Raw genomic sequence first — 21060 nt, 5'->3', positions numbered from 1 at the left:
TATATAGTATAGGAGCTATTGCTAGCAAAAGAATGATCTCAATGTCAATAGGACCAATATAGATTTTACCAGCTGGTGGCATCCTCATGAGGGTCTGGAAAATTTTTGAACTTGTTCACAAAGATTATTTCATCAGCTCAGTTCCCTAGAAAGAATATAATTCAAGAATAAGGATTTTTTTTTTTTGCCTACCTATTAGGCACACAGTTACCTTGTTACTATCTCTATATCTTGTGACCACCCAAAATCAAATTTGGAGATCTGTCCCTGTGGAGGGGAACACAGAGAGTGATCTGTCCCTGGGGAGGGGAACACAGAGAGTAGATGAAACATGTTGCTAAATCCTCAAGAAACCTCTAGCCATGTAATAGGTTTGAGGTTAAGGAAGAGCTATTGATTTTAAAAGCCTGAACTGCCTCCATAGAAGAAATTGTAACAAGAGGGAAAGTGCCAAGTTACCTCCTGTAACAGGCAAATAAGAGAAAAAAACTGAATTTCACATAGTTGGTGATGTCTTTGAAATAACTCAGACTGAATGCTTTTTAGGCTACAGTTGAGTCCTGGGTCAAAGATAAAATGCCAAAGAAGTCTGGGAGATGGTGGTTCTGGCGCAAAAAGGAGAATATGGCCAAACAGGTAAGGATACCTTTGCATCTTCTCATTTAATTATAGAGTTTGTGTACAGTATTATCTCCTCTATTAGATAGTAAGCTACCAGTGGGGGCACCAGCTGTGTTTTTTCCTTTCTTTTTTTTCTCCCCAAGACCTTATGCATAATACATATTTAGGAAATATTTATTAATTTGACCTAAATGAAACCAGAGCTAATCATTCTCCCTGACTATTTAAAAAAAAAAAAAAACCTCCAAAGTGGTAAACTTGGAAAGTTCACATGGTATCTAATGGAAAGGTAATGGTGCCTTCATATATAACTTTCCCTGGACAAACCCATACTACTACGTTAGCCTCTGGAAATGGTTCCTTTTGTAAATTAAAGTATTCAAAGGTTTAGGAGAATCATTGTGCTTTTTCTTGGAGACTTCTACTTTACACAATTTTATGTCCAGAGTTCTTCTGGAAAGATGTTTCACTGAAACCTATATAATTATAATTATCAGATATGATCCCAAGGAAGAAATGAAATAATGCACGTCTCCTTTCATTAGAGACTCTAGGTGGCATGGTTGAGATGTTATTTGGTCTTGCTAAGTTCTTTTGATATTGTTCTTCCCACTTTACCTTGAATTTCAGGTATAAAGGAAGGCTCACTAATTTGGGAGGGCAGGGAAAGGAGCAAGCAAAGTTTAGGCTAGAGAAGATTAGGAAGCCCCAAATGACACCTTAATTATTTGAAATATATTATCTGTAAGGAAGATTGAATTTATTCTCTGTAGCTCTGGAGAACAGAAGTAGCACCAATGGGATAAAGCCAGGGGTATGGGGAAGCCAGTTCATATTTCTAAATCTTCATTGTTAAATAGTGACACCTCAAAAATCAGCAAATGCTGCCAACCAGGGTTTGGTTTATTATTCCATTCATTGTCTAGACTTGAGAATGTGATAACAAGGATATTAATGACACAGATTAAACTTTGAAGTATATCCTGTGCATATTGCTTTTTCTCTTAGAAAGTCATTTTTTAAACATTTACCGACATATTGCTGGCAAAATTTGAGGGAGGCAGATTTGACTCATTTATAAGGAAAAATCTTCTCACAATAAGAGTCCACCTGGGAATGACTGTTTTGTGTAGGTCAGGAAGGAAGTGTTCAAACAGTGAGGTTATGGATGCCCACTTCTAAAGAATGTGATGGAAAACATTCCTGAATCAGGTCTGGTTGATGTAGACCTTCTACCATTATTAATATATAATGCATTGTGTGTGGGCTATATATTTTTCTAGCCACCAGAGGCCAAGGAAGGGAAATCTGAGGTACCACCAGCAGGTGACTTGCCAATGAATGCAAAAGAACAAACTAATATGAGGTGAGTGCCTTTTCATTATTACTCAAGCATTTTATTTGATTTGTTCCCTCTGTTTCTGAACTAAATAATTGACTCCCATTTTTCAAGATTCAGCAGGAAATCATTCTGGAACTTAGGATCAGGAAGATTTTTTAATGTCCTTAGTTGGAAATTGATGTTTTGAATTACTTAGTTGATAGATGCTCACTTCAACTTCTCTTAAAACATGTGAAGTCAGTTGATAAAAAAGATAGTATGCTGTAACAGACTAAGTGTCAGTAACTGTACTATTATTAAGTATTTGAATTTGAAGGATTGCCTTAAAATAGTACTTTTTAAAAAGATTCAAAAGAAGAGAATCTAGAAGACTAAGTGATGTACTTCTTAAAATGCCATTTCTTTGAAGAAGCAAACTTTTCCTCTTGCCTCTTTGCAATAGTTGGCACCAGTAAAATCAAAACAGTATGGTACAAATCTGGGCTCAGACACTTCCTAGCAGTGTAACCCCTGGGCAAGTCACTTAATCCCCATTACCTGGCCTTTACCACGCTTCTGCCTTGGATCCAATACAATATTGATTCTAAGATAGAAGGTAAGGGTTTATTTTTTTAAAAACCAGTATGGTAGCTAGAATTGAATCACCAGATTATTCCTTTTTGGGGTTCCTGCAGAATTTTCTTCCATTGTTTCTGCCATTTCCCCATTTAAATTTTCTTCCTCCTCCTTTCCCTTAATTATTTAATGTGGTAACCTTAGGGCTTACTTTCTCATTTTCTTATTCTTTCATCTTCCTCTTTTAAGATTGTGAATAAAACCTTTTAGGTGGTATCCTTGGCTTTTGAATTAAATAGAAACAGTTAAATGTTCTTTGGATTGTACCTTTTCAAAACTCAGACATTCCTCGCAAAGGCATCAGCAGATCTTAGCTACCTGAACTAAAAATATAATAAAATAAAAGCAACTCATGGCCAAATTTTAATTACATTCAGATTGTGGAAGTCAACGAAGAATTTCACCTCATTATATCCAAAGCAAATTTCTTGTTAATCATTTAAGATTTCCAACCAATTCACAATCTCACTTATAATTTTAACATTTTTTAACCCAAAGCTAAAAAAATCATCGACAATCTAATGTTGCTCTTCTTGTGTAAGGCACTATTTATGTTCCCTGGCTTTCTCTTAAGAAATAAGTTCATGTAGAACTCAAGAAATGAAATTGTTACTTGCTTGGTCTTCTTTCCATTACACTCTCTCTGTTCTCAATTCTTTCTTTATGGTACTGACCAGATTAAGCTTCTGTATATAAAGATTTCTTCATGTCCCTCCTCTGCTCAAAACCCTTCAATGATTCCATATTTCCTACCTAATGAATTTTATATTTATTAGCCTGACATTCAAGATGCTTCCGCTGCCACTCTACCTTTTCACCCTTATTTCATAGTATCCTCCAGTAATGACTCTCCACTCTAGCCATAGTGATTGCTCACCATTTTGTCCCAGATATTCCTGATAATGTGCCTTTGTTTATGCTTTTCTTTGTTCTTTAAATTCCCTCCATGCTTTTTGACCTCCTAATTGCCTTTTAAAACCACCTCAGTAATGACCTTTTCTATAAAACCATTCCTGATTTTCTTAGTTGGTAATGATCTTGTCAGAATTTCTGTCAAACATTGTCCTTCAATAATTTGAGGATCTCAGGGATTTTGTCAGTGAGGGTCCTTGCATCCTTCACCAAAGCAGAGTATAAATCTTTTCTAAAAACCCTTACCTTCTGTCTTAGAATCATTACTGATAATGATTCCAAGGCAGAAGAGTGATAAGGGCTAGACAATAAAGGTGACTTGCCAGGGTCACACAGCAAATACAAACACACACTCAGAGGCTCTGTCCCCCAGAATACAAGTCTTTATCATTGAAAATGTTCTTCATGAGTTGCAAATAACCACATGAAATTCACATTTTGGCAATCTGGCTTTCAACTCCATCATTCAACTTAAATTTTTCTCTCCAAAATTACTAATAATCTCCTAATTCCCAAATCTAATGTCCTTTTCTTAATCGATGTTATTCTTGACTTCCTCACAGCCTTTGACACCACTGTCAATCATTCCTCTAGGTTTTCATGACATTTCTCTAACCTAGTTCACCCCCTCCCCACCTATTGGACCACTCCTTTGTGTTCTTTGCAGGATCTTCATCCATGTCTCTCCTACTAACAGTAGGAGTCCCCCAAAGCTCCCTTCCAATCCTTCTCTTCTCCCCTAACACTATTTCATGTGGTGATCTCATAGCTCCTATCATTTTAGTAGTCATCTCTATATACATGACTCTTAGGTCTGTTCATCTAGCCCTAACCTCCCTCCTGAACTCTAGTCTTAAATCCCCAACTGCCTGTCCCATAAACATCTTAAACTCAACATGTCCTTAACTGAATTCTCTATCTTTTTCTAAACACACCTCTAATTTCTCAGTTCCTATCAAGTATATCACTATCCTCCCAAGTCCTCTAGGCTCCCAACCTAGCACCATTCACCCCATCCAATTAGCTGTCAAGTCCTGTAGTTTCTACCTTGATAATATCTCTTATCTATGCCCCTTCTCTCCTCTAATACTCCCACCTCCCTAAAGAAGACTCTCATCACCTCATACTGAAGTAGCCTGCTGAATGGTCTCCCAGCCTTAAGTTTCTCCCCACTCCAATCTATTGTCTGTAAAATTGGTCTTCCAAAAGCTCAAGCCTGATCATATAATATCCTCCTCTTTAATAAGCTCTGGTGGCTCCTATTACCAGAAGGGCCAAATAGAAAATCTTCTGGCTTTCAAAGCCCTTTATAATGTGGCTCCTTCCTATCTTTTTAGTCTTCAGACACTTTACTTTCCTCCTTGTACTTTCTGATCTATTGACATTCATTTCTTTTACTGTTCCTTGCCTATGACTCTATCTTTAACTGAGCATTTTTACTAGTTGTACTCTAGCACTAAAATTCTCTCTCCCTTATCATTTCTGTCTCTTGGCTTCTTTCAAGTCTCAAAGCCTCACTTTCTGCAAACCTGTCCTACTAAAACCCACCCTCTAAGATTAGCATCATAATGTGTGTATACATATGTCTGCATCTTGTTCATAAATCACTGTTTACATATGGTCTCTCCCATTGGACATGAGATCAGAGACTGGATTTTTTGTTGATTGGTTTTGCTTTATCTCTAGACTCAACCCAGTGCCTAGTACATAGTAGACACTTCGTAAACTGTTGGTTGACTGATTAACTGGTGGCAAACCCTTTAGTGATGAGCCTTTTCCAACTTAGGTTGTTCCTAAGACCACAGACACATATACCTATCACTGGACCTATACTCAAAGCCTTTCAGGTTTGGTAGAACCTCCCAAGACCTGGTCTCCATTGGCCTAACCTTTCAGTTCCCAAGGTCACCTCAGTGCCAGAGTGAGCAATTAGAGTAGAACCTTCATGGAGATTTACACACTTATTATCATGAATCGTTTTGTATTGTAGTAATTTATTTATATATTGCAACACCTTACTCTCCTTGAAGCACACTGATAGCAGGGACAAGGTCTGATCTAATCTTTTGTATATCCCCCAATTCCTATTACAGAGCTACTTAGAAAATGAAAGGCATTTGCTTAGTTTAATTGAAAATGCCTTGGACATTTTTCCATCCATGGAATAATTCTGTTTCTAAATTATTTCCTAAATTACCCGTGAGGAGCTTAGAGGCATATCTTGACCCAGTAGAAAATATGCTAAAATTTAACTTGTTTTTAAAAGACAAATGTGTACTCTTCTTTCCAGTAACTTGTTTATATAAAACCCAGACTTCTTAGCTCAGTATTCCTCTCTCCATGGTCTGACTCCAGCCTATATTTTTTAGTTGGATCTCACTTGAATTTCCTTCATGTATTTGTTTCTAATCAGATTGAACTATTCCTCACCTACCCTTGCTCTTGATCCCCCTTTTCCATACCTTTACTCACACTGTCTTCCACACATCTCAGCTGGGTCCCTATCTCCACCTCTTGAAATAATGCTTATTCTTAAAGACTCCATAGCCTCATTAAAGCCTTTTTGAATCTCTTTCTCTGAGCCTTCCCCCAAAACCACATCTCCCTCTTCTTAGTTTCTCAAAACCCCATGTCTCTCTTCCATGAATGCATTGTCTTCTGACATATTCCTGGCTTCTTTGGGTCTCTTTTTTATCCTTTTGGTAGCCAATTTCTTGAGGGCAAAGTTCATCTTACTCATCTTTGTTACCCTAGTACCTACTGTAGTATCTTGAATATATTAGGAATTTAATATATTTTTTGTTCAAGTGCTAAAATGATTTTCCTAAATCACTTTTTTTCTGAACCTTGTTGCACACACACACACTCCACTCATTAAACTTCAGCAGCTCTCCCTTACCTCAAGGATCAAATATAAACCCTCCTTTTTGACATTTAAAGCTCTTCACAAACTGAACCCTTTGTATCTTTCTTCTTACAACTGAATCCCTTTCACTTACACTATAGTCCAGACAAACTGGTCTAGTTGCTATTCTTCTATTCTCTGTGCCTGTTTTCCCTTCCTAGAATCCCTGACATTTTTTTTAATAAACTCTTACCTTCTGTCTTAGAATCAATACTAAGTAGTAGGCAGACAAGTGGTGAGGAATAGGCAATAGGGATTAAGTAACTTGCCCAGGGTGAAACAACTAGGAAAATGTCTGAGGTCAGATTTGAACCTAGTACCTCCCATCTCCAGTCCTGCTCCTCTCTCCACTAAGCCACCTATCTGTACCCTTTGATTTCTTTTATGACTCAATTCAAGTACAGGAAAATTTTCTCAGCCTCCCCCTTCCCTCAACTACTAGTACTTTTCTAAGTATACTTTCTATCTATTCTTTATCTACTTTGTATATACCTTTTTATGTACAAAATTGTTTCTCCCTTTAGACTATGAGCTTCTGGAGGGCAGGGAAGGTTTTTGCTTTGTACTTTTAGCATTTAACACGGTGCCTAATATATAGCAAGCACTTAATAAATGTTATTGTCAATTGATGTCGTGTAGGCCAACTGAGAATGATTCATCTAGTGACGAGGACTCCCAGGAGCTTAAAGATTCCCTCAAAATTGATCCCGTCCCAGTAGAACACCTGAGCCATGCAAGCACTACTTCTTATAAGAAGTCACTTAGACTTTCTTCAGACCAAATCGTAAGTAGTCTGTATGGATTGTGCATAGCTTGATATTTTGATTTCATATATTTCTTCCCTACTTTCATCCAATTTATATTTTTTAAAGAGTACTATTATAATCATAATGGTATGAAATGCCATATCTTAGTAGCAATGTACATTTATTTAACACTTTTAGGTCTTATAGAGTATTTTCTAGACAATCACTCTATGAAGAAAGTAGTGAATCATCCCTATTTTAGGAAAGAGAAAACTGAGACACAAGTTGGTTAAGTAAGTTACCTAGACATCTAGTTAATAAGTATCAAAGCAGTGATTTAAACTATGGTCTTCTGAGACCAGACACAGTATTATTTTCTATCATACCAAGCTGGGAAAAAAAATATATGTGCACATAGACATATGTATGTATATATATTGCATATAGGTATATATGCAAATATAATATGTTTGTGTGTATATTTTTAAGGAAAATTTTATAGATAATGTATTTAGACATGTAATTATTCACTTTTATTTCTCCCTTGAATTTTTTTTCTCTTTGGTATTTTGACTAAATAGGAAAGTGATAAATGTGAATAAATTGCCCTTAAATATAAAAATGTTCTTATGGCATCAGGAAAGAGGTGTATGTAGTAGCTATAATGTATAGATATCCAGAAGGGAAAGCCCTTCCCCTACACCTGCCATGTGGGCACAAGAATGACTGCCCAGAAAGAAAGAAAAAAAGAAAGACATCATTCATTTTAAAGACTAATCATTTTACCTAGCAAGTATTTATTGAGCACATACCGTATTTCTGGTATGGTACCAAGTCCTCTGGAGACTACAAAAGCATAAGAATTCTCAAGAATAATTGAAAAGATGAGACTAACATATATGAAATAATTAGAAAATTATACCAGGGGGCAACAGATAGCTCAGTGGATAGAGAACCAGGCCTATAGATGAGAGGTTCTGGGTTCAAATGCGACTTCGGATAGATACTTCTTGGCTGTGTGAACCTCGACAAGTCCCAGTTGCCTAGCTCTTACTGCTCTTTTGCCTTGGAACCAATACTTAGTATTGATTCTGAGATAGAAGGTAAGTGTTTAAAATAAAAAGAAAAGAAAATGATACCAGACAGGATGTATCTAAGTGCCTAATGGTGTGACAGAGACAAAAGATAACAAGAGTTTAAAGAAAGTAGATATTGGTAAGGGTTGGATAGTTGGATAAAACTGCAGAGGAAAGGTAGGACTTAAGCCTTGAAAAGAGATCGACTTTGACTCGAAGAGAGGAACATCCCAGACCATTAACTAAGGCATAGTGTTGTAAATAAGTAAAGGATGGAGAACTGAAAAGATCAACCTGACAGAATCAGAGAGTTCATTCCTGCTAAGAAATTGTTGGAAATAAGGTTGGATAGAAAGGGTCATGAATGAATTGTAGATAGCCCTTATATACCCTATAAATAAGCAAGCCTTTATGTGGGTGGTAAGTAATAGGGAGCCATGGCAAATTTTTGAATACAGAGGTGAAATGATGGAAATTCTAGGGCAAAAACTTCTTGTTAGCCTCAAAATTTGAGCTTCTGAGTATATCTAGGAACTTCTGAGCTCACAAAAGGAGAAATCCCTAGGGAGCTGAGCAACAGCTCAACTACCACGTGTGAACAGAGGGAGAAAGAAATTGTTTCATTTAGAAAATCAGTGAGTTGAGCTAGAGAATCTCTGAGGTTTCTTCTAACTCTGAAAGTCTATGAGATTCTCTTGCTCAACTCACTGATTTTCTAAATGAAACCAACTGGGTCTCAGAGAAATAAAGCAATTTCCTTGGGTCACAGAGCATGGTCAGAGCAGAGCTCATGCTAGAACCAGGATCTCCTGGGTCCCAATCTCTAGTGAGTGTGCTCTGGCCTCTGGCATATAAATATTATATTTTCCTCTCTTAGAATCTTATTCTAAGACAAAATTGACTGTCCTCCCCATCTACCCCAAAAGATAATCTCTTCCTTGTTCTAAGGACAGGTAGAGACTTTTTTTGTTTTGAAGTAAAAGTGAGGAATTTATATTATGAGAAGAAAAAATCAATTACTTCCTCCTCAAACTTAAATAAAGGAAATTCGATGGCTTGAGTAAAAAATATGGTAAGTTTTTAAAAGTCATCCCACATAAAATGGTAAATTATTACCAGTCTGTGAGTTAGATCATTTAAAGATGGTTGGCTCACAAGAGACAGTGAGCATGAGTAGCCCATTGTAGTACACAGAGTTCTTGTGCTGAGGCTTATTGTTTTTCTCCCACATTTTTACTGTGGTTCTTACCCACAGCTTGATTTGATTTGGGTCCAGCATTATTCTTTCCTAGTCTTGCCTGGGGGTCCTGCACTACATGGCTGCTATTGATTGTAACTGTCATTTTTACCAGGACTTATACAGTTATGCAGCTCTCATATTCTCCTAGATTGTTAATAGTGTGACAGAGACACCATTTTTTTTCTTTTACTACATCCCATTCAAAATCAAAATGGGGGACACGGATCACAGGGACATAGATAGAGAGTTGGAAAGGACCCAGACATGATTGCATTCATCCCATTCATTTTACAGATGAAGGAAATCAAGAATGAAGGGTTAAAATGACTTCCCCAAGGGCACACAAGGGAAGTCAGAGGTGGGATTTGAACTCGGGTTCTGTGACTCTAGAATCAGTTCATACCATGTAGCTTCTATTTATACTTCTTGGAATCATTATAGTGATTTTTGTAGAAGTAAACTGCATTTTTTTAAATAAATATAATTCCTTTTATATTTCTACATTGGGCAGCATGACACATATGTTTGGACTGAGGAGCTTTTCAATATGCTTTAATGTTTCTAGGATCTCTGATATTATCAGTGGGTCTACTCCTCCCATTATTGCAAATTGTGACTTGACAGCTCTTTGAGGGTTACTGTGGCTGCAAAGTTTAGCACTCCCTGTCCAACATGGTGATGAGTGGGCCAGTCCTCAAATAACTTTAGTATTATCAGAGGGTGGTGATTTTCTTATACAAACATGTACTTATCTGTAACATACTTTGTATATAAATATTTATAAGATATAATTGTATATAGGATTTGTATCATAGTTTAACATAGGGTAAGTGAGCATATAAGTAAGTGTATAAATATGTAGATACTGTAAATTTTGTATAGGTATTGTAAATTTTGTATATTATTATATATTGCTATATATTTTTATATATTTATGTATATTTGAGTGTGAATAGTTGAGAGAGTGAAAAATTTATATTTTGTAATCTGTATATATTTGTAAATTTGTACAGAAATTATTTTACATATCTGTAAAAATGAGTATATAGTTAAGGGTTACAAAGATAAGATTTTTAGGATAAAACATTTAGTTTTCAGTTTTTTGTAGACAGTTTTGTTTTCTGTATTAGAATAAAGTTTAGCATAAGGAAGGTTTTGCATTATTTCAACTAAGAGTTTTAAGATATATTTTGTATAAATTTTGCATGGTTAAAAAAGATATTTTTGTTTAATGTAAAAGCATAAGCCAGTAAAGTACAACCCTTGAAATTATTTTAAAAAAACAAGTTTATTAAAGATAGGGAAATGATAAGTACAGTCCTAAATCTGTCCAGCTATAGCTCCTCCCCCCAATCTACACTCCCCCTCACAGGGTTTGCTCTTCTGATCTTCTCAAGCCCTCCTATATCTCCCTGCTCTTACTAAGACCCCAAAAGCTATCTGACTATTAACTAACCTAATTAATATGGATTAACAAAAGGACAAAGAGGAAGGAAGGACTCACAGGTGTATTTGAGCCCTTACCTAAAGTCTGAGGTTGGCTTCACTAGATAACCCAAAGTCTCAGTTGACAAACCCTTGGGATTATCTTGGCCAATTGAATTTCTGGCAGATGGATCACAGGCAGATCATCTCTGTACCTCAGGGAAAAAGCAGTCCACTCCAAGGCAAACTCTCAGCCAAGGAATCACTAATCTCTCCACGAGATTAGGACTACCAAGGGAAAACTGCCAGAGTAAAACCTCCTTCCAGCTCAGTCAAAAGCCAGCAGAGAGAATGACTGTTAATGTCAGTAAAAATTCCCACAGTCCTTTTCTCCTTGTCAGAATCCTCTCCCAGGGCTTGTATCCAAATTCTCCTCTTTTCCTTTTAAAGCTAATCCATGAAATTTACTCTATCTCTTACTTCTTACAAACTGACCTGCCAGAGTTTACTGATCTCCTTCCTTTGCCTAGATTTTGAGAACCTCCTAATCAGTCAATCAGTCTTAGCATTCATTAAGCTCATAGTGCATTTGAGGCACCAGACCAAACACTAAGAATACAGGAAGGCAGTGATGATGAGGACTCTAAAGGGGAAACAAACATTTCTTACCTAGGAAACAGCTCAGCTTCACTGAAGGTATTTTGTGCATTTATGTATCTGAATCTAAGCCACAGAGATAAACTTAACCACTCTCCCCCTTGCTTTGATCAAGGCAAAACTGAAGCTCCAAGATGGCCCAAATGATGTTGTGTTTAGTATTACAACCCAGTATCAAGGTACCTGTCGCTGTGCAGGAACCATCTACCTGTGGAACTGGAATGACAAGATCATCATTTCGGATATCGATGGAACAATAACCAAGTGAGTCAAAGAAAACTGTCTGGGGGTCGGGGAGAATGTGAGCTCTTGTCCCTGTGTGGCTTTTGTCCTGGTGCCACCCTGGACACATTGCTAGTAACAAGCAGCACTTTGGACAGGGATGAAGAATAGAGAGATCACAGATGCTAATACCAGCATCTAATCTTTTATTTTGAAGTTTTGAAATGAGAGACATTAGATGTGATTAAAAGGGGTCTGGTGGGAAGTTCTCACTGAGATTTAAAATCTGAGTACAATTTCAGGTTTAAAGTTGCTTCTTGGGGGCAGCGAGGTGGCTCAGTGATTGCGAGCCAGGGCTAGAAACAAAGGTCTTGGGTTCAAATCTGGCCTTGGATACTTCTGAGCTATGTGTCCCTGGGCAAGTCATTTAACCCCCCATTCCCTAGCCTTTACTGCTGTTCTACCTTGGAACCGAAGGACAATATTGATTCCAAGACATAAAGTAAGGGTTTTAAAATTTTTTTTAAAGAAGCAGCAGCTGCAGTAGATGTGATTTTACCAATAAACTTTACAGCTATGAAGAAGTCATTTGTAAAGTGCATCCCAAATGAAGCAACTTTATTTTCAAAAACCAAACAAACCTTTCCCTTCCATCTTAGAATCAATGCTATGTATTGGTTCCAAAGCAAAAGAGCAGATGGGGAACCTTTTAGAAACTGAGGGCCCAGATGACAACCATCACACCACGTGTGAGCTCCCCACCTTACCGTAGACAGGGGAGGAAGGAAGTGCTCCCATTGGGCTGCTGAGGGGTGGGTCATGTGAGAAATGTCTTGAGATGCACATGGAGAAGGAGAAGGGAGGAGCCCCTTCTGGCACAGTGCCACAGGTTCACCAACCTGGGGCTAGGTAATGGTAGTTAAGTGATTTGCCCAGGGTCACACAGTTAGGAAGTGCCAGATTTGAAACCAGGACCTCCCATTTCTAGTCCTTATCTGAAGCTGCCAGGTTGTCCTTAGGATGAGGTGACTGCCTGCCATCCAAATCTGCACTTTATGTTGTCAGTGGATTTTTTTCTTGGATGGAGGGAGAATTAGTTGAAAGGAACTAGTAAAAATTTCAGCTTTCTATAATTCTGTAATTCATTCTTAATTCTTTGTATTTGTTTCCTTTACTTATTTTCTTCTTAGGTCTGATGCTTTAGGACAGATTCTTCCTCAACTAGGCAAAGACTGGACCCATCAGGGCATAGCAAAACTCTACCATTCCATCAATGAGTGAGTATTTCTTCTGACATGGGAAGGAGCTCTGCGGACCTAGAATGGCTTTGGTTTTATGATTTAAGGAGTGGAATAATTGACCTATTTATTTCATTTGTGGCAAATGACTCCCCTTTAAAATTTAAGTAGGACTTCCTTCTGCTTTTGGAAGGTGAAAGGTACCATAATGCAAAGGTGCCAAGTCCCCCAGGCTTCCTTTTCACCTCTCTTGTTTCTTTCTTCAAGGATCATAGGGTCACGTAGTTAGAGCTAGAATGGGCCTTACAGGTCATCGAGTCCAGCCTCCTTGTTTTACAAATGAGGAAACAAAGTACAAGGAGATCAAATTTTTGACCCAAAGTCACACTAATAATAGTAAGTGTCTGAGGTAGGATTTGAACTCATAACTTCCAGACTTTGAGTCCAGCCACCTATTTACATCCCCCTATACTCCCCCCTCAAACATACACACCCTCTTTCAAAACTTCCTATGTTAAAGCTTTTCCAGGGCAGAGGTTGGGGCCAAGAAATCAGTTATCTGGTGGTAGCATTGGCCATGTTTATTCTAAATTCTACCTCACTTTCTTTTCTTATATCTGATGGTGGTTTTTTAGGAGGAAGCGGTTGTCTGTTACTTTCCATAGCCACATGTGCCTTTGAACCTTATGAATGTCAGGGAGCCCTTTTGATAGGAAAGTTGGGAATTCCTGAACTACAGGATAGACTACAAAGTTCTAGACTATGAGCATTCAAAAATGTTTATAGTGAGGTTTAGGTGTTCAGATTTCCATTTCACAGCTCAGATAGTATAAACTGTGTGTTTTTCAAAATCTCTACCCCTTTAAAAAAAACAACAAAACCTACGTCTGTCCTTCAGGACAGAATCACCAGAAATAAGGACCAAAATTTTCTTATGTTCTGAGTGGTTATGAGTATGTTAGCTCATGATCTATTATTACTAGTATTATTAATTTAACATTTAATTTTGGTGGAGGGTTTGCATTCTTTTTTGGTTTACATTATTGCTTAAGAAAGGGGGAAAATTTGTGTTCTTAGCTGACTTCTCCTAAGTTCTAGAATTTGATTCTCTTAGTGAGTGATTAGGAAGAAAGAGCTTAATTTTATTGGGCCTTTTTTTTTAAAATAGAGAACTATATTTTTCTCTTTTGATTTATAACTTGTATTTAAATGGTTTAGTTTGTAACAAATTATGTATTTCTACAATATTCAGCATTATAGATAAGCTACTTTTAGGGAACTCTGGTATTTCCAATTTCTTTCTGAAAAATGTGTGTTCTTCTCTAGGAATGGGTACAAATTTCTTTATTGTTCAGCTCGTGCCATTGGAATGGCAGACATGACACGAGGATACCTTCACTGGGTCAATGACAAGGGAACCATCCTTCCGCGGGGGCCTTTGATGTTGTCCCCTAGCAGCTTGTTCTCTGCTTTTCATAGGTATGTTAAAGCGTGGAACATTTCATTTGCCTGTGAGTATGTGTCTGGTTGGTTGGTTGGCTTTGGGGTTAAGGCAGAAGAGTATCTGTGATCACCTAGAACAGTGATTCCCAAAGTGAGCACCACTGCCTCCTGGTGGGTGCTGCAGCGATCCAGGGGGGCGGTGATGGCCACAGGTGCATTTATCTTTCCTATTAATAGTTATTAAAATTTTTTTAATTTAATTTAATTTCCAGAAATATGTTTTCTGGAAAGGGGGTGGTAAGCCAAAAAAGTTTGGGAACCACTAGCCTAGAACATCAGAGGTTTGTTCATTACTGCACATAATCCTTCCACTATTGAAATTCAGTCCTTCTGCATCATGGTGAAGTCTTCAAGAATTGCCATGAACTATCCCCAACACACACCCAAACCCCAAAATTGATTGATAACCTCCTCCTGTTCAAACAAGCTGGGTGAGTTATCAGAGAATAGCCTGTTACAGGTTACAAAACCCATTCTCAGACTCTTTCCTGCTTAGTGGGACCTTGTAATTTAAGGGCATAGATTTCAAGACCCCAGACTCATCTCCAGGCTAGAGCAAAGCATCAGAATGTCACTTCAGGGGCAGCTAGGATAGAGAGCCAGGCCTGGATACAGGAGGTCCTGGGTTCAATTCTGGCCTCAGACCCATCCTAATTCTGTGATCCCAGGCAAGTCACTTAAACCCCATTACCTAGTCCTTATCACTCTTCTGTCTTAGAAGTGACATTTAGTATCAATTTTAAGACAGAAAGTAAGAGATTGTTTTTTTTTTTAATTTCATTTCAGTGAAGGGATTGAATGAGAAACATTTTAGTAAAAATATAAAATGAGTAGCTAGTTTAAGGTCGTGTTTTTGTTTTCAGAAATTGTGCTTCATTTTCAGCTTCTGATTTCTTTGGAGCATTCTCAAGATTAGTCTAAATTAGATACCGGCCTTATATTTATCTTAAATAACATAAGAAATCATCAATCTAGTCTCTTCTTGGTACCTCTCCTATATCCTGAATATGTATGTAAGGACATAGTCACTGGAATGTGAGCGCCTTGAAGCCAGAGATGGTGCTTTCTTCTTTCTTTATATCCCCTGCACTTAGCACATCCTCTGGCACATAGTAAGTACTTAATGAGAACTTGTGGGCTCATTGACTTTGTTCCTCTCTCTCCTAATTAGTGTGATTTAAGAATTATCAGGCTTCTTTAGATGGGCTGAAAATAATGTAGGAAATAAGTATGCATCGGTGAGTGCTTCAAAGACAGGAATTTGAAAAGCTAAAAGTGAACATTGGAAAACTGAGAGATGGTGTCTGAACATGGTACAGTGAAAAAGCAATATTAGGTATATAGTAAGAGAGGAGCTTGATTTGAATTCCAGCTTGGCTCCTTGGTATCCTCTCTGTAGGACCTATGGCTGAGGTGCATCACATCTCTGTTTCTTCCTCTGTGAAATAAGGGAGTTGGGCAAGATGATCTTGGGGCAGCCAGGTAACACAGTGGATAGAACACCAAGTCTAGAGTCAGAAGGAACTGGGCTCATATCTGCCCTCAGACATTTCCCAGCTATGTGACCCTAATGTGTCCCATAACCCTGACTGCCTAGCCCTTGCTGCTCTTCTGTTTTAGAGTTGTTACTAAAATGGAAGGTAAGCGTTTAAAATGAAAAAAAAAAGATAATCTTTTAAAATGTCCTTAATCTCTAAATTAGTGGTTCTTTGATCCCATAATCCAATTGGACATGTGTTTACATACACACACATTCACACTCACATGTATGAATGTATGTGTGTGTATATGTGTCCAATGAATTTCTCTTTCTGTACTTAACTCTATCAAATTAACTTCTGATAATTAGGGAATAGTAGTCACTCATTCAACAAACATTTGTTAAACATCCTGTAAAAGGCATTTGCTGTGCTAGGTATTAGGTCTACAAAGATAAGATTTAAAAAAAAAAAACAGCTCTTGAGGAATTTGGAACAAAGAGTAGTGAGGTCAAACAGTTTAAAATCATTCACACAGGGTTATTGTGAAGATCAAATGAGATCAAGCAGGTAATGTATTTTGCCTACCATAAAGCACTTTATAAATATGAGCTACTATTACTATTATCATTATTTTTCGTGGAGGCGACATTTGCTAACCCTTATGCTCCATTGGTATCCATGCAATGTTTAAAAAGGCTAAAAGGAAAACCATTTGCATGTTAGATGGGAACCCACTATGGAGTATTTATGAGATGGCATGAACAAGAGACAGACTGGAAAAGATAGTATAAGTAGGTTAACAGTTTGCATCTCAAGCCACTTGGCTCATAGATCCATCAAAGTATCAATAAAATATTTGATATGACAGAAGGGTTTATAACTTTTCTCCCCACAATATTTTCCCCTCCCAATTACATATTTAAATTTTTTTAACATTTCATTTTTTTTTTAATTTTTTTTATACCCTTGTACTTCAGTGTATTGTCTCATAGGTGGAAGATTGGTAAGGGTGGGCAATGGGGGTCAAGTGACTTGCCCAGGGTCACACAGCTGGGAAGTGGCTGAGGCTGGGTTTGAACCTAGGACCTCCTGTCTCTAGGCCTGACTCTCACTCCACTGAGCTACCCAGCTGCCCCTTTAACATTTCATTTTTAAAAAATATTGAGTTCCAAATTCTCTCTCCCTCTTACCGGTCCTCCCACAGCCCCTCCACCTCCCCAAGATGATAAGCAATCTGACATAAATTTTACATGTGCAATTATGTAAAACATTTTCCCATATTAGTCATTTTGTGGAAGAGTTATAAAACAAAAAAAAAGTAAAACTTGCAGTATGTATTCTGTCTTAGCTCAGACTCCATCAGTTCTTTATCTGGAGGCAGATGGCATTTTTCGTCATGAGTCTGTGAGATTTTCTTAAATGACTGTGTTGCTGAGAATAGCTAGGTCATTCATAGTATTACTGTTATTGTGTACAATGTTCTTCTGGTTCTGCTTGCTTCTCTTTGCATCAGTTCATTTAAGTCTTTCCAGGTTTTTCTGAAATCATCTTGCTTGGCATTTATTATAGTAAAAGAGTTTTCCATTATCATATTGCAATTATTACTCTTCTTAATGAAAATGAGATCCTGCCCTAGAAGTCTATCCATTTCTAAATTTAAGGTGCAACATCTTAGTTAACAAATATTTTCCTGAAGATAATTCCAAAAATTAAGAAGTGAGAGTTCTTTTTAAAAAGTCCAATAGGGGCAGCTGGGTAGCTCAATGGATTGAGAGTCAGGCCTAGAGACAGGAGGTCCTAGGTTCAAATCCGGCCTCAGACACTTCCCAGCTGTGGGACCCTGGGCAAGTCACTTGATCCCCATTGCCTACCCTTACCACTCTTCCACCAAGGAGCCAATACACAGAAGTTAAGGGTTTAAAAAAAAAGTCAAATGAAGCACTAAACTGTGTCAAGAATTAAACATTAGGAGAGGTTATCATATGGCATTCTTTGACTATGTTCCTATTTTGTTCTAGGGAAGTGATAGAGAAGAAACCTGAAAAGTTCAAAATTGAGTGTTTGAATGATATCAAGAATTTGTTTGTTCCAAGTAAAGAACCTTTTTATGCTGCTTTTGGAAACCGGCCAAATGTAAGTTTATGCACACCTTTCCACATTATGGACTCTAATCTGTTTGGTTGAAAATCCAAGGAAATTACTTTTATCATTTGTTTTATTTTAGTAAATTTACCATGCCAGAATTTTGCAAATCAACTAAATCTCTAACCAAAATGAATTTCTCTCTACAGAAGTGATCATGTTACATTTAATCTAATTTTACAAATATCCAATAAGTTCCTACTCAGTGTAAGGCACTGTGCCAGTGATTAGGTTACAAAGATCAAAACAAAAGTCATTGCTCTCAGAGAACTTACATTTTCCTGGAATATAAGCATCTACTGTTAGATTGCTTAGGAGAGATAATAAAAAATTTTGCTTTTTCTATATTCCATAGTAATTAAGAATCTATAAAGGCTTCTATGCTTTGGAATTTTTAATTAAAACCAAAGACATCTTTTTCTTGACTTTTGTGATTTCTCTATCTCCCTTTTCCCCATGGGTTCTGTTTTTCTTCTGTGCAGAATTTTAGCCAAAAATGAATGAGCACCAGCATCTCACAGTGGTGAAGCAGAAAGAACATTGAACTCAAGTTTCAAAACCTGAATATATCTCATAGTTAGACTGTTTAGTAGTTGCATGATCTTGCCCAAGTCACTTAAAATCTGGAAACCATTTTCCTCAACTATAAAACTAAGAGTTGGTACTGAATGTTCTCTGATTTTCTTTCTGATATTAATATTCTATGGCATTTGACTATACTCAGTCAATACGTTTTTATCACGTGTCTTTAATATTCCAGGCAATGTGCTATGTGTGAGGAATAAAAATGTGTCCATCTGAGCCCTAAAGGAGCTTATCTAATTCAGAGACAGTGTCTATATGTGTCTACATATGTACAGAAAAAAAATAAAAACCAAGTCATGGGTCAGTGACTCATACACGTACCCAGAGTCCCTTTGTGCCTTGAATCGCTATTGGGTTTGGCCATTGTTTGGAGCTCCTGTACGATGGCAGAACTGAAATGTGCTCAGATGCTTGTATTTTTCTTAAATGGTCTCTTATTTGCCTAATGCTTGCCTGTCCTAAGGAACCCAAAAGTTGGCTGACAATTAACTCTTTCCCTGATGTTATGTTTTTCTGCAGGATGTGTATGCCTACACTCAAGTTGGGGTGCCAGATTGTAGAATATTCACAGTGAATCCCAAAGGAGAATTAATACAGGAACGGACCAAAGGGAACAAATCATCGTAAGAGCATTTCCACTTCTCAAAGAGAGCACAGTTTCAGGCACTGTGGGCTAGAGACTAAATAGTAAACCTTAACTGCCACCAGTCCCTGCTGAACTGAGATGGCAGACCTAACTCAGGGAGACCTTTCTCTCTGCCTAGATTTTTGTCCTTTTCCACTTCCCTCCAAGAAACCCTCCAAAAACTAAGCTTATCAAATGAAACTTAACTGCTCCAGACATCAAAGAATTCCGTTTTTCAGATGGGATCTAAATGAATGGTTTTTCCTTCCCCTATGTATTTAAGGGGGAGATCCAAGGTATATATGGTCAGTCAGTCAGTGAGTCACTAAAAATCTAATAAGTGGGGCACCACACTAAACACTGGGGATACAGAGAAAAGCAAAAGATGGCTCTTGTTCTCAAAGAGCTGGACTCCCAGACAGTATACAAACAATTCTGAACAAACATGATTTATGCAGGGAAAATGGGAAATAGTCAACAGAGGAGAGCCCTGGCATTAAAGGGGGGGATCAGGAAGAGGAGGTTATGCATGTAGAACTTAAAGGAATCCAGGAGGCAAAGGTGAGGAGGGAAAGCATTCTAGACATGAGGACAGCCAGCGCAGATGCCCAGAGGTGGAAGTTTGGATTTCTTATTCAAGCATAATCTCTTGGTTTTATAGCTCTTGCTCAGCTTTAAAGGTCTGATTTCTGTATTTCTTCCCCATCCTTTTTCATCTAGGTATCACAGGCTGAGTGAACTTGTAGAACACGTGTTCCCGCTCCTCAACAAAGAACAGAATTCGGCTTTTTCATGCCCAGAGTTCAGTTCCTTTTGCTACTGGCGAGACCCAATCCCTACAGTGAACATGGATGACCTGGCTTGAATGTTTCCACCCCTTCAGGAAAAGGGGTTTGCTCTCTTCAGATGCTCAGGCTCAGTGTGAAGAGCGAAAAAAGCCCTTCCAAAGGGGGGCACATTCATCTTACCTTAGATCCATAGGTGTTGAGGCACAAACCATCCAGAGCAGTGAAAGGCACAGCCGCCTTTTGATCTTCACTCTCCCGGTTTGACTTGGGGATTGATTGTATCTGGAACTTTAACACTGCCAGAGCCCGTGGTACCAGAAGGTAGAGTGAAGAAGAAGCATTAGCCTTAAGTTTGTAGTCCTATGCTTCTCTTGTTGCAAACCTTTTGTATTTGGTGGTTTGTTTCTGGTTTTGTTTTGTTTTTCTTTTTTTTCCCCTTTTAATTCCTAAAATTAAAAGGTGGAAAGGAGAAGCCAAAAAAAAAAAAGTGCACCAAAAAGTTAATGGAAAGTAGATTGGAGTGGGCCCCAAAAAGCACTTTGGATTTAGTGTTTCTGTGTTTTACCAGGGTATTTTCAGAGGATTAGTTGTTGGGTTAACTGTTACAGGGCCAATTAATAATGTAGGTATAAAATCTGTGTATATCTGTTCTTAAAAAACCTTACTCGGAAAATATGAAAGAATAGCTGCTTAGATGTATGAATATGTTTTATCATATGTACAGCAATATTGACATTCATTAACCAGACCCCCATTACTTATTCTTGTACTCAAACTTTGTAATTTTTTTTCATTACATTGAGTAGTGACATCCTCTTTCCCCTCTTCTCTAACCACTCCCCCACACACATAAACCCCATTTAAATAAGCAAGTCTTATTTGAACCTTAATGTAAGAAGTGGTTTTCTTACATTAAAGCATTGTGAGCTTTTAGGAA

At 37.7% G+C, this 21060-nt stretch overlaps 1 protein-coding gene across 1 annotated transcript in view; it reads left to right on the top strand.

Moving 5' to 3' along the window:
• Positions 1-21060, top strand: part of LPIN2 (lipin 2) — an 80073-nt gene extending 59013 nt beyond the window's left edge. The window contains exons 12-20 of the mRNA XM_044666731.1: positions 547-636; positions 1905-1987; positions 7035-7179; positions 11655-11803; positions 12952-13038; positions 14326-14478; positions 18002-18116; positions 19230-19333; positions 20056-21060. Coding sequence (XP_044522666.1) covers positions 547-636; positions 1905-1987; positions 7035-7179; positions 11655-11803; positions 12952-13038; positions 14326-14478; positions 18002-18116; positions 19230-19333; positions 20056-20200 — 1071 coding nt within the window. The 3' untranslated portion in view covers positions 20201-21060. The remainder of the gene's footprint in view (positions 1-546; positions 637-1904; positions 1988-7034; positions 7180-11654; positions 11804-12951; positions 13039-14325; positions 14479-18001; positions 18117-19229; positions 19334-20055) is intronic.

This window comes from Gracilinanus agilis, chromosome 1 (assembly GCF_016433145.1).
Source record: "Gracilinanus agilis isolate LMUSP501 chromosome 1, AgileGrace, whole genome shotgun sequence".
Lineage (NCBI taxonomy): Eukaryota > Metazoa > Chordata > Mammalia > Didelphimorphia > Didelphidae > Gracilinanus > Gracilinanus agilis.
Note: the sequence above shows the minus strand (reverse complement) of the source record. Positions and strands in the feature narration are given on the sequence as shown.